The sequence below is a fragment of the Balaenoptera borealis genome (genome assembly GCF_965194805.1).
Source record: "Balaenoptera borealis genome assembly, chromosome: 6".
NCBI lineage: Eukaryota > Metazoa > Chordata > Mammalia > Artiodactyla > Balaenopteridae > Balaenoptera > Balaenoptera borealis.
In genome coordinates this window covers 35,779,536-35,792,964 of record NC_138863.1, presented here as the reverse complement: position 1 = coordinate 35,792,964, position 13,429 = coordinate 35,779,536, and the positions used below count along the sequence as shown (strand labels likewise).

Genomic DNA, 13,429 nt, shown 5'->3' with positions numbered 1-13,429 from the left:
GTAAAAATGGTTTCCATTAAGGAATAACACACTACCCCAAACTTTCTCTTACTTCTGGCCACAGCTCCACACTCTTCCACTCCAATACCAGAGAGAGGGTAAATGGGAATCAGGTCCACTGCTCCCAGGCAAGGATGGATCCCCTCTTGAACCTCCATATCAATTGACTGGAAGGCCTCCAGGCAGGCAGCCAGAATGGAATTGCCTTAAAAATGTAAAATTGTAAAAAAAAAAAAAAAAAAAAAAAAATCATTAAACTTTCAATCGCATCTAAAGAAGTAGCTATATTTATTATTGTCCCACCAGTTGTTTTTCTGTAATATGTATAGAAGATTGTTTTTCCATCCAAAATAAAGAAAAATGAAAGACCCAACATTTCCTCTCTCCCCACCTCCCAAGTGTCATAAAGTTTCACATTTCTTCTAACTCTTTACTACCCAAAGTGGAGGAAGTATACAAAGTTTATCAGTCTTAAGACACTTTGTATTGTATTTTTTTTTACAACTGGTTACTTTAAATTTTTTCAATTTTATCAAATTAATCTGATAAAATTCCTTGTTATTTTCAGAATATTTTATGAATTTATAATATACACACAAACATAAATTTTTAAAAGCATAAGTATTTTAGTTTTGCTCTTAAAATTAGATTTTTCATTAAATTATTCTATCTAAATACATATTATAGACACCTCAGAGTGTTATGTTATTACTCTGAGTTTTTATTCACAGTGCAGTACGACCATTTGGCAAGAGAGCTAAACAACAAGGAAGATAATCGGTCCTACATCTGCTGGGAACTATCCATCAGCTCTTTGTTTTCCAAACAAATACACCTTTTGAAAAAAGACAATCTGCTAAGTTGAAGTCAAGTTTATTTGAAAATATTTTAGGACTTCCCTGGTGGCGCAGTGGTAAAGAATCCGCCTGCCAATGCAGGGGACACAGGTTCGAGCCCTGGTCCGGGAAGATCCCACATGCAGTGGAGCAACTAAGCCCGTGCGCCACAGCTACTGATCCTGCGCTCTAGAGCCCACGAGCCACAACTACTGAAGCCCGCACACCTAGAGCCGGTGCTCCGCTACAAGAGAAGCCACCGCAATGAGAAGCCCGCGCACCGCAACAATGAGTAGCCCCCGCTCTCTGCAACTAGAGAAAGCCCGCACGCAGCAACCAGGACCCAACGCAGCCAAAAATAAATTAATTAATTAATTTTTTTTAAAAAAGAAAATATTTTAAACCCTTTACCAAGCAATACTAAAATAATACAGGTTTTTGTTTAAACAATTATGAACCTTCAAATTCAAGTTGTCCCACTAAACCTTAAAACAGAAGACTTGAAACGCATTTCATTTCACCTAGTGGATCAACTCAAGATGTCAGGCTCCCAACCCAAAACACAACTTCTTAGCACGTTTCATTCCATGTCAACTTATCAGTGAAATCAAGGCTGACTTCAACACTATGACTTCACAGGTTAAAACCTGAAGATATTTTTCTTAACCACAAAGGATATGTGATCATCTTCAAGGAAAGAATCTTATTAAATACTGGACCCCCAAGGTTCATTTTAATGAAGAGGAAATGGGAAATGTTTGAGAGGTACATGTTCAGAAAAATGATGATATGCAGTTTTGAGGTAGACTCCCTATGTAATGGAGGGGAGTATCCAGATTAACACAGGAAATCAGTGATTAAAGAGCATTCAGGTGTACCTGAAGCTGACCCTTCGCCAAAAGACATATGTAAAAAAAAAGAAACTGAAATCTTACCTAACTCAGCAACAGAAGCTGCTATTGTAATGACTGATCTGTTGTACTCTTGATCAGAAAATATGTTGAGCACTGATACCTCAGAATGTTTCTGCCCTATAAAGAAAACAACACATAAATGCAACAATTTTTTTCTGTGATGAAATCTTAATACTTTATTTCTTCTGATATAATTAAATAGAAATAGTTTAATAGTTTAAGAGAAAAATTCTGGGGGGTGACCTCTGAAGTGACACTGACTAATCATGAAATTTGTAGACAGTAATGCCCACTACAAGCAGACGGCTCAGCTCAGATACTAGGCTTTGGTGTCTATGAGAGAACTTTTCCGGCACTTGCTTCTGAACTTGCCAAAGTTCTCTTAACTCAGACTAAGATGGTAGCTCTTCTTTCAATCGCCAGATCATATCACTCTAAATTCTGTTCCTTATCAATCTCATCTTCTAGGCCTTGTCAATTTTTCCTTCCAAACCCAGAAATCAAAATCTAACATCTGGAAAAACTAGGATAGGCCAATTAGTGCCTGGAGCAGAGGTTTCTGGGATACGTGCACCTGCCTATTAGAAACTGTTCTGACTCCACCATCTCCTTTTCAAAGGCCACCAACAGCCTTCAGATGTTAACGACTTCCAGCCTTCAGCAGCTTGTGACTCACTTGAATGTGTAACCTGAAGGAGAAAGCTGCCATACCCTTGTATGGCAACCACACATAACCCTGTAGTTATTTTTGAAGTTTACAAGCCTGGTTCAGGCTCCTTAAAAGTTCCTCGTATGCCTACAAAAGCAAATTCAAAGCGAAGGACAAAAGTTTTCAGACGGTAATTAAACCTTTCACTATGCCATTATACCTTTGTCGCCCTGTCCCCTGGCAGCTTAACAATTAATCTTTTCAGAGGAGAGGAAAAATAAGTTACACACAGCAACTACAGAGCTTACAGCAGCCCCGCACTATTAATTTTAATAACATGAAAAGATAAACTTATGTCACTCACTCATAGCCAAATGAGCATCTACAGAGAGCTGCCCTGGTGTAGGTCTAAAATTTATAATTCAGCTTTCTTTCCATAAGACCTTTTAGGTCATTTAAATGTTTTCACATTGCTTAATTGGAAAAAATATAGGTGATACAGTTTTATTGCACTCACTTAAAAATAAATGCCTTTAAAGTATTTGTAAAACAGCAGGTCATTTTCTTAACTAGTGCTACCTTCCCTGCATTTTTAAAACTATGAAAGGTGGAGTAGGAACACGATCATACAACCTCTTTTTATGTATTTTTTCAACATACTTAAGCTTTTAGAAGAAAAGAAACGATTTTATTTTATTTTTTTCATTCTAAATCTTCTTCTGAAAAGCTTTTATTCTCAGTTTCATATGATTCAATTGAATCAAATGCTGAAAGAATGAAACACTCTCTCCTGAAATTTCTTAAGCATGCACATAGAAAAAAAATTACTGCTGGCAGGAGGAGCTGTCAGTATGAACCTCAGCAGAAGTAACTTGTTTGGTATTTGTAATGAAGTGTAATAGCTATAATTCCATTTGAGCTGCTGTCACTAATAAGCTGATAAAAACTGTGAGTTGAGACCCAGGCATCCGTCAGTGTGTGGCTTCCACAAATGTCTCTGCCCAGTCACTTAATCACAGAATACGTCTCTGCACATTCACCCAATCCCATTAGATGTACTATCTGACAATGAGGGGCCCAAGCTGGCTCTTACTGCAAAGAGAATGCAAAAGCACAGCTGCACACTGACTCCAGAGGAGCTTTCTTATCAGAAATTATCAGGAATTTTCACAGACATTTCCAGCTCCCTCAAAGTTGCAAGACAGTAACTTAAATGTGCTCAGCGTTAGAAACGGGCTGGGGGAAAACACTTCTCCCTCATGAAAAGCAATAACCAAATAAAAAATGACAATCAGAAATTAAAATTGACTGTCTCAAATGCTTTAGGGCTGTGACCCTAGTGTTCACCTGTTGCCAAAAAGCTGTTGATTTCAAATAACAAAGTTAAGTGATTGTTAAGTCTATAAATACACTATGTTCTGTGTATGTGTGAAAGTAAAAACAAATGTCTAGAACTGTATGTCATCACATGAACATTTTAATAAGGGTTAAAAAGAAAGAGAGAGAGTAGTATCTCTTATAGTAAATACTGGCCCAGGGAGTAAGGAGGCTTGAGTTTCAGTCTTCTGAATTGAATCGCAGAGTAATCATACACACATCATTTAAATGCAACTGCCTAAGAGTCTTTATGTGGAGAAAATGGAGTAGAAATATTAATGCTGCAATGACAGCATGGGCTTTAGTGGCAGGAGTGCTTTTGAAGAGTACTTGATATTTGGTAAGTTTATTTTTTGTTTAACCTGCTGAATAAAAAGCATAATATACAATTATGCTCATTCTATTAATGATCATATAAATGGCCCATGAGGGAAACATTAAACCTTTATGTAAATATATCCTCCTCAGGAGCCTGCCAATATCCTGAATAATGTGCATTTCAGACACTGTCTCCAATGTGAAGAAATATGCTCTGGATTGTATGCAGGCGTTTGGAAAAGAGCATATGTGCATCTGAGTAAGTCGTCTATCTCAGTATCCTGGAGTCCTGCAGAAGCTATAACAGCCCAAGAACAAGGGGGGAAATTCAAGAAGAAAGAAGAAGAGTGTTCTATAGACATTGTTAGCAGAGTACAAAAATTACTGTATTATCAAAACACTACACATTCACTTCAATTGCCTGTTGTTCCTACCATTTTTTTCAAGAAGAGCTGCTTTCGCTACGTTCTCAACAATGTATTTTCTTCTGGCTTCTGAAATGTTTAATAAACAGACAGCCAAACGGAGCCCCAGTCTGGAAGAAGACATGGTAATTTTCGTCTAGAGTAGGAGAAAAAGAAGCCTTCATTTTGGTTTCTACAGTTCACTCATATTTTCACGTTCGTTAAACTTTTTTAAAAAATCATAGCTTTTTGGAAACCAGGCAGTCATAATATGAATACTTCACTATTTCATTCCTCAGTAACACCTAAAGGATAAAATCCTCAGATTGACTCAACCAGGAAACCATGTATATGTGGTCATGCACATATGAACATACGAAGATAGTAACAACACTAGAAAATAACCATCAAGTTACTCAGTCTGAATTCTGTCCTGTGAAACTTCTTCATTAAAGTATGTTACTCCCTTTAAGAATTGTCTTCCACAGTTTAATCCTGTTTTCAAACAGGCATGATACTTTTGTTAAATGAGATTACTAGGGAAATGCAGAAAAGAGAAATGAGGCAGATTACTTAATATGCTGATTCTCACAAAAACTATTCTGACAGAGAGAAAGGGTATCTCTACAGGCCATGCCATGGGCAGTATATGAACTAACAAAAGGGACTCATTTGGGGGCTTTAAATGACAACTCTATGACTAAGTTTCTCTTGTACTTTGATCTCCACAGTCCCTATATCAGCTTAAAATCTTGTTTCACAGGACTCTGTACCTTGAACTGACATGGACTACTCTATGTTACTCAATAATCAGCCAAAAATGTGACTGATTTTGTTGAAAATGGAATGATTCCACACAAGCTTTGGTGGTTGCTTTGATTCTCCTTAGTACTCTAGAATGGCATTTTCAACTAGTTACCTTTCTGTACCCCAAATGATACTATGAACTAAAGAAATTTCAATATCTCAAAACAAAAAGAAAATAATTCCCCTTTTTAAGATCAGGCCATCATATTTCGGCCTCTTTTAAATATAGCTAAAAGTGAATGTGGCCCTCATGAACTCGATCAGCAAATATTTGATGAGGGTCATTTTGTGGCACGTAATGTTCTCCGTGTGGGGATACTGCAGGGAATGATGTCCAACTCTGAGACACACGTTAAGCTCATAAGTTTAAGCTAACATGCTGTGGTGCCATTAATAGTGTTCTCCATGCATAAATCCACTGGCTTCTGTTCACTAGGATTGTTCGTTGGCCTGATCACTTTAACCTAAGAGGGGATACAGGGCTTCATGGTTAGTTCAGGTTTTCATATTGTGACCATCATCTCATGATTGAAAATTCATAAAAAATACGGTCATTAGGATTTTGTAGACATTAATAACACTGTTGTAATAAAGCAGCTCAGACATCTCTCGTTTTTATGTAAACAAAAAATTGCTTTACACAAGGGGTGTGGGCGTCTTCTGGCTTTCATTTGTTTTCAGTGTGTTTATGTAGCTTAATTGTCTCATCAGGCACTTTCCCAACATAATTATGCTTTTTAACAAATGGTGTTTATGGCAACCTCTAACAGTGCAAAAGAAAGGATTAGTTTCATCCTCTCATTCCACATTTTTATTCCCTGTGGACAGCTAAATCACACAAAGATGGTGTTAGAAAAATCCACCTTCACCGCAAAAGCCGAAACTAGGGGCAATATCAAGCTTTTGGCAAGCAGTCAGGCTTGTTAGTAAAAAGGGGAAGTCTTTCTCTCCCTCGGCCTCTAAGAATGTGACCCCGAGCAAGACCCCAAACACTTTGTGGTTTGAGAGAGTGTGATCCTAGTCCTCCCACCACTTCGATCACCTTTGGGATTACTTCCGGCGAGAGACCTAAAACCTGCCTCCCCCGGAGGAACCGGCTGGGCCCCTGAGGAGCTGAGCAGTTCGCGATGGCTCTGCCACATCACCTGTGTCCTGCGCACGCACCACCGTCGGCACTTTTAGGGCGGCAGAGGCTCGCCGAGGAGGCCGTAGTGCGAGGTCTGGGGCAGACACCGTCGCTGGGACCCCCTGCGCGGTCCCGCCCAGGTTCTGGTGTGCAGTGGCCCAGAGCCACGTGGGCCGAAAGGTAACCCGAGGGACTCGCTGAGGGCCCCGGGAGACTCCACCAGGGGTATCAGCGTCCGCGGGCGGCGGGCCCCGGAGCGAAGGTCGGCCGGCGGCGGCGCTGCCCCGGGCCCGCCTCGAACCTGCGACCACGCCGGCTGCTCCGCGGTTTGGGGGACCCACCTGCTGGCGCGGAGGGCGGCGGGGTAGAACGGCGCCGAGCCGGAGTCGCCGCGCGTGACCGGCGCGCAGCTTCCGTCGCTGGCCCCGCCTCCCGGGCGCCCGGGCGCGCTCCAGCCCCGCCGCCCGCCGGCTCGGCTCTGCAGCTCCCTCCCTGACCCCACCCGACCCCACCGGCCCGGAGCGCGTGCAGGCGTCCCGGAGAGCTTAACGTTCTCTCTAGAATTGCTTTCCCGCCCCACCTGCTTTAACCTGTAACTCTCCACAATTCTCTAGTAAATGGGTGACTTTTTAAAAGGGCATTAGAATCTAATGATGAGGTCATTACCCACTGATCCTACACCAGCAGGGGGCTCTTTTCCCCGGTTTACACACAAACGCATCTTTGATAAATTCCCTTTTGAGAAATACTGCCCGCGAGCGATTGCGAATATGGTCTGGACCCACCCCAAGACAAAAGCATATACCCATTTAGTCTAAGTTACAGTGAGTAGGAACCAGGCATTAAGCATTTCCCTTCTTTTTAGGCCAGTGAACCTTGAGAATACATTTCTCTTCCAAAAAATCAGGACCTGCTATTTTTTTTTTAATGTAACAAGGATTAAATGTCACCATTTTGATCCAATTTCGTTCCTGAAGTGAAATAATCACTAAATAACTACTCTGGCGGAATAAATTAATTTTTAAATCTATTTTTTATTTTCTAATTATACTTTTTAAACACAGATTTGAGGAAATTAACATTTATGTGGACATTTGGTTTCTAGCCTAATGTGGCATAAAAATAAGTAACATAATGAGTGTTAAAAAAAATCAGGTTCATGATGCTTCTCACATCATCATCATTGTACTTAGATGTCACAACAGTATTATGTGCGATTGTGTCAGATCCAGCCTTCTCCATCTCAGAGTGTTGGCAGGTAGGAGGGTTGTTGGCAAGAGGAGGGGTGTTAACCTCAGGATCCTGGATCCATTCCAAGTCTGGTAATTACATTCTGCCAGCCAGAATTCATCCCATAATTTTAATTGGATAAATCCTTTCTGGCCTAAGCTACTGCTATGCCTGTCAAACTGTTGCCACATTTCACCCCAGAGGTGTCTGTGTTTTAGTTGCAAGAATCAGTCCCTTTGAGGTTGGTTTATCAGTTTAAATCCTCAAAATGCTTTGGGACCCTAAGGAATTAAATATATATTTAGGGTTTTTTTCTATTGACTCTGCATAGAAATGCATAAAATAGATTTATACTCATGTTAATGCCTAAAAACCAATACCCATCTAATGCCAGCAGATAATTTTGAGAGCTCTTTAACCAGATCAACATCCCCAACTTTCTCTTCTTTCAAGAAATTTTATTGCCTATAGCTTTAACTTCCAATTTCCAAAAAGTTCTGCAGTATCCAAAGTTTCTTTCCATGGAAGACAATGGAACTGAAGCTCCTGTATTTCACCTTTCCAACAATCAATCGTATGATGAGATGACTTGCTAAAACGAAAGACAGAGTAGTAACATTACACCTAGTCTTATCATATCCCTCCAGAGAAAACAGTGTGACACCTAGGGGCTTCATGGTTCTAGCTGTAGCACCTGCCAGGACTAAATCTTCCTCCCTGCATCTCCTAATCCTCTTTGTGAGAACCACTCTCTCTTCCAGGGCTGCTGGGGCATCAAGTAAGATAATGCTTCTGAAAGCATCAACACAGAGGAGTTACTCAGTAAACTTTAGTCCCTTTCTCCACTCTACTCATGTCAAACACAAATGGAGAGGAACCAGGGCCCCAGGGTTCTTTTGTAAGGGGGGCAGCATCTGCCCCTGCCTGAAGACTGTAAGCATATCTTTTTTTAAAAGACAAGGAGACAGATACCAGCAAGGCTGATGAGAAGTTTAGCAATGAGATTGGAAGTATTATTTTGACCTCTTCAAGAATGGAAAAGTACCCTTGGTGTTAGTTTAGCTCTATCACATGTAATCCTGCCCATTTCATGCTTTAAAAGAGTTTATGTCACATTTACAATGTATGTATATCAAGCCTCTCATTTTTATTTAACTTAGCATGCTTTGGAGGGATTTTTTTCATACTTTTTGGGTGAATGTGTTATTCTGACTCCTCATTTCTCCTGCTAATAAATCCACATTCAGGGCATTAGTTCTTTTGCTCATCATGGATTCTGTCCAGAAACAAATAAGTACTAGAAGAGAGAACAGCTAAAAGTCCCAGTGTCAGTTCCATCAATGACAACTGCTTCCTACACTCCCATAGCTTCCCTATGAGACAAAGAGGACACTTTTCTGTACTCTTCATTTTCAGTTTTGCAAGCAGGGAGAACGTAGCTCTTGTGAAAGCCTTCCCTGGCCCATCCGAGTCGAGGCAGGTGAAAGGGAGAGACTGTGCTCTAGTGTGGCTCCATAGATCTACTTGGATGGAGAGCCCAGTACTGCTTGAGGGAGCCAGGACCAGGGTGAGCGAGGGAGGCATTCAGCTTGGGCACAAAATATAAGTGGGTGCCAAAAAATTCGGTAATGCAATATTTTAAGAAGTCAAAATTAATACAAAATAAGAAATCAGTGCTAAACAAAATATCAAAATTTTAAGTAAAGCAGGATCCTACCCTGCACTTGCAGACTCACTCACACTCACCTCACCCTGATCCCTGCCCTGTGGTTGTGTTCCCCTTCATGCCAGCCTGTTTCTGATTTGTAGGGTTGAGCGGAAACTGCACCACTCTGCCTCGCCTGCATCCTCTCTTCTGGCCCCCCAAATGGGCAACAGAACCAAAAATATCAAGGGTAGAAATTTCCAGGCCAGCGGATACATATAATTTACAGTTTGTTCAAGAGTTTCATATATAGGAGACTCGGCCAACTTATCACAAAAGAAGGCAAGCCCTTATTAGAACAAGCAAAAGAATCAACTTTACTAACTTAATCCATTTCACTACCTACTTACCTGATGCATTTCAGAATATGGTAATTAGAAAGCTTCCTACTGTGCTGTGGAATTTTGAAATACTGTTTTAAAGAACATTTTAATTAATACAATGAATCTTTTTTCTCTTTTCATATTCTAGCATTTATCTGTGTTCAGGGAAATATGAGTAGAGAATTTCCCTTAGAAAGACAGAAGTGTAGGGAATTCCATGGTGGTCCAGTGGTTAGGACACCAAGCTTCCACTGCAGGGAGCACGGGTTCTATTCCTGGGGGGGGAGGGGGGAGGAGGGGAGGGGGGGCTGGGGGGGCGGTGGGGGGCAGGGTTAAGACCCCAAGCTGGGTAGCACAGCCAAAAGAAAAAAGAAAAAAAAGACAGAAGTCTAATTCCTTGTGCAATTTTTCTAAGATTACACTTTCACCATATTTTTACACTATGTCAGATTTCATTCTGCCTTCTTCCCTCCTCATGGAACATGAGAAGATTTTGTTTCTTCTTCCATATAAATGTGGTCTGATAAATGAAGAATTAAAAAAGAGTGACTTTAGTTGTCATTCTAGGACAAGTTAAGTGCAGAGTGGTTTTAATTGCTTGTGAGTAATAAATTATTTGAATCATGTGACATTATGAAATATGTGTTCTATTAGTCATTTTCTAAAATAGCAAATGAGTTTCACTGCTGCCTTATTTAGTTTGGAGTGGAGGAAGCTATGCTATTCATTTATTTTAAATGAAGAAAAGGAGTTTGATATCCAAAGATATTACAGCAACTAACAGAAATAACGCCATTGCCCTTACGTCTTTGCCTTAATTATGGGAAATGGATCTCTAGCCACTTTTGTCTCAGTCAAGGGGGAAAAAACAGCAAAATTCCCAGAATTAACAAGTTTTCATCTTAATATTTGGGAAATGTCTTTCCCTTTACACAATATGGACTGGATTCTTCCTCTCTAGTTAGCTGATCTCTTTATTTTTCTTTATCATGAAAAACCAGTAGAGTACAATGTAAGCATAGTTATTAGCTTAAATTGGAATCACTGGTTATGCATTCTATTCCTTCACAGCCAGAATATCTCATGTACTGGCCAAAAAAGTAAGTCTATGATCCATTCACCCCTTAATTCATTCCTTTCCTTTTCCACCTTCCCTGTGGTCATTCCATTGTGCATTCCTTTATTATGGAGGCTAGGTGTTGAATGGAATAAAGTGTCTCCCAGAGCCTCTCTCCAAAGCTGTTTTTTGGTTTTTTTATACCTATTAGTTATATTGCAGATGAAGAGCAATCCCTAAAATAGACTGAGTTTTTGCTGAAAATGTGTCTTAACTTATGGGACTACATTAAGATTATTTCTAAAACTATTATAATTCACAAAATGTATCTTATTTCCAGAAAAATACTGAGAATGTTTAGAAACGCTGTCCTCTAAGTAACATGAATTTTTGTTGCATTATGAAGTTTAATCAATGAATATTTACTTAAAAATTCCAACCAGGGCTTCCCTGGTGGCGCAGTGGTTAAGAATCTGCCTACCAATGCAGGGGACACGGGTTTGAGCCCTGGGCTGGGAAGATCCCACATGCCATGGAGCAACTAAGCCCGTGCACCACAACTACTGAGCCTGTGCTCTAGAGCCTGCGAGCCACAACTACTGAGCCCACGTGCCACAACTACTGAAGCCTGTGCGCCTAGAGCCCGTGCTCTGCAACAAGAGAAGCCCGCGCACTGCAACGAAGAGTAGCCCCCACTCGCCGCAGCTAGAGAAAAGCCCGTGCACAACAACGAAGACCCAACGCAGCCAAGAAAAAAAAAATCCAACCAGGGGGTGATGACTGCCAACTTTTATTAAGAAAAACGACACATCTTGTGACAGTCCAGTAGTGTCCAGTCATGCTCTGTGCACTTGTAGGCACTTCTGTGCTACTGTTGTTTAATGTCCTATGTATGTATATCTAAGTGAATGTCAACTCTTACTGACACCAAGAGGGTAATCTCCCGTATGCACAGGAATCAGAGACCCTGAACAGAAGCATCCTGTGATGTCTGCATGCCCTAATTCCCATGTGTCACCCCTTGCTTTGAAAAGGACCCCCTCTGGAGAGAACCAGCTCTCCTGCTCTTGGGCAGATCTCCAAGGTCTGTCTCTGCAGGACATTCAAACTGAAGGTTCGAATTAAGGTTTTCCTGCTGATCTGTTTGTCTTTTACTGTATATCTCAGTGTTTGAAGGGATTTAACTTTTTTAAATTGTGTCTTTTCATTACATTTAAATAGAAAATGTCTAATTTCATAGGAAGAAGTAGAAAAGTTAAATTTTTTGGTTCTGTTGTTTTTAATGTTTTCTTTATCCTACCTTGTGCCTCTCAGTTATTACTGACAGCTTTTACTTTAAGTTCTATGTTTTTGAAAAAGATTTGAAAATAAAAATTCATAGAACCTCAGGTAAGAAGGGACCTTAGAAATCATCTGGCACCTCCTTGTAATGTTTGTTCAAACAATATTGGATCTGGAACAAACAGGCAGTAGAGGTGGAAGCAGAGTTTATGATGAAGTGGGGTTAGGGGTGGGCACTGGGGGTGTCCCTGCAGTCCTACACTTTGCCCCCATTACTGCTTCTTCCAAGGCCCCTCTCTGAAAGCTAAGGTGCCTTTGAAAACCACTGACTATTTCAACTACTTTTGTGGGGCTTGAAACCCTTTTTGTAACATTATACAAAGTTCTCGTCTTTTGAAGATTAACCTTCTATCTTGAATCGAGTCCATAACGCTGTCTCAAAACACAAACACTGTGGAAAATCCACACCACTTTTTTTTTTTTTAATTTATGTATTTTATTTATTTATTTTTGGCTGCGTTGGGTCTTCATTGCTGTGCGCGGGCTTTCTATAGTTGAGGCGAGTGGGGGCTACTCTTTGTTGCGGTGCGCGGGCTTTTCATTGCGGTGGCTTCTCTTGTTGCGGAGCACGGGCTCTAGGCATGTGGGCTCAGTAGTTGTGGCACGTGGGCTCAGTAGTTGTGGCTCCCGGGCTGTAGAGCGCAGGCTCAGTAGTTGTGGCGCACAGGCTTAGTTGCTCCGTGGCATGTGGGATCTTCCCGGACCAGGGCTCGAACCTGTGTCCCCTGCATTGGCAGGCGGATTCTCAACCAACCACTGCACCACCAGGGAAGCCCCACACGACTTTTTAAATTATTGGATTGGTTTTAATAGTAATTTCTGTGGAGGAAAATAAATACGAATGGATATTCAAATCTGAAATGATCCATCAAGGGTTTTAATTAATACTTGCGGAAATGTGGTACAGAAACCAGAAGGATAAAGATTTGGGGGAAGGAGAAAAAAAGGATTCAAGTAGATGCAATCAAATAGAGTAGACAATTATAATCAGACAACAGGCAAGGATGAAAGCGGCTTGGTTACTGTATCACTAACCAGTTCAGAAGACTGTAATACAGCCCTGCCCTTCTCAGTGCCTCTGTCACTTTTGACATCAGTATTTTCATTTCTATATTTGGGGCAAAAGGATGGCAGTGTTCCTCACAGGAGATTTTTGTATTTTATTTAGATATGGGGCCCATTTTTCTTTTTTGCACCCCCCATCCAATTTTTTTTCTTTTATTTCATGTTATGCCATTTGATCAATGGGCTTAAATTCTGAATGACAATAGAACTGGTTTGTAGCAGCGGTCTCAGCTACCCATATTTTAAAGCTGAATTTATATTACAAGTGTTAAAATAT

General features: G+C 40.7%; 1 protein-coding gene across 19 annotated transcripts in view; it reads right to left on the bottom strand.

Annotated features, from left to right (window-relative positions):
• Window positions 1-13,429, bottom strand: part of FTCDNL1 (formiminotransferase cyclodeaminase N-terminal like) — a 175,388-nt gene that overhangs the window by 122,257 nt on the left and 39,702 nt on the right. For 15 of the 19 annotated variants that reach the window (XR_014246130.1, XR_014246131.1, XR_014246132.1 and 12 more), the window contains exons 1-4: window positions 6,773-6,897; window positions 4,529-4,655; window positions 1,772-1,867; window positions 53-205 (exon numbers count right to left, since the gene is read on the bottom strand). Coding sequence is in view for 16 of the 19 variants with exons in the window: in XM_082397436.1 (XP_082253562.1) it covers window positions 53-205; window positions 1,772-1,867; window positions 4,529-4,643 (364 nt within the window). In the remaining 3 variants the exon portion in view is untranslated. The other 4 variants (XM_082397422.1, XM_082397431.1, XM_082397432.1 and 1 more) reach the window with 4 other exon arrangements.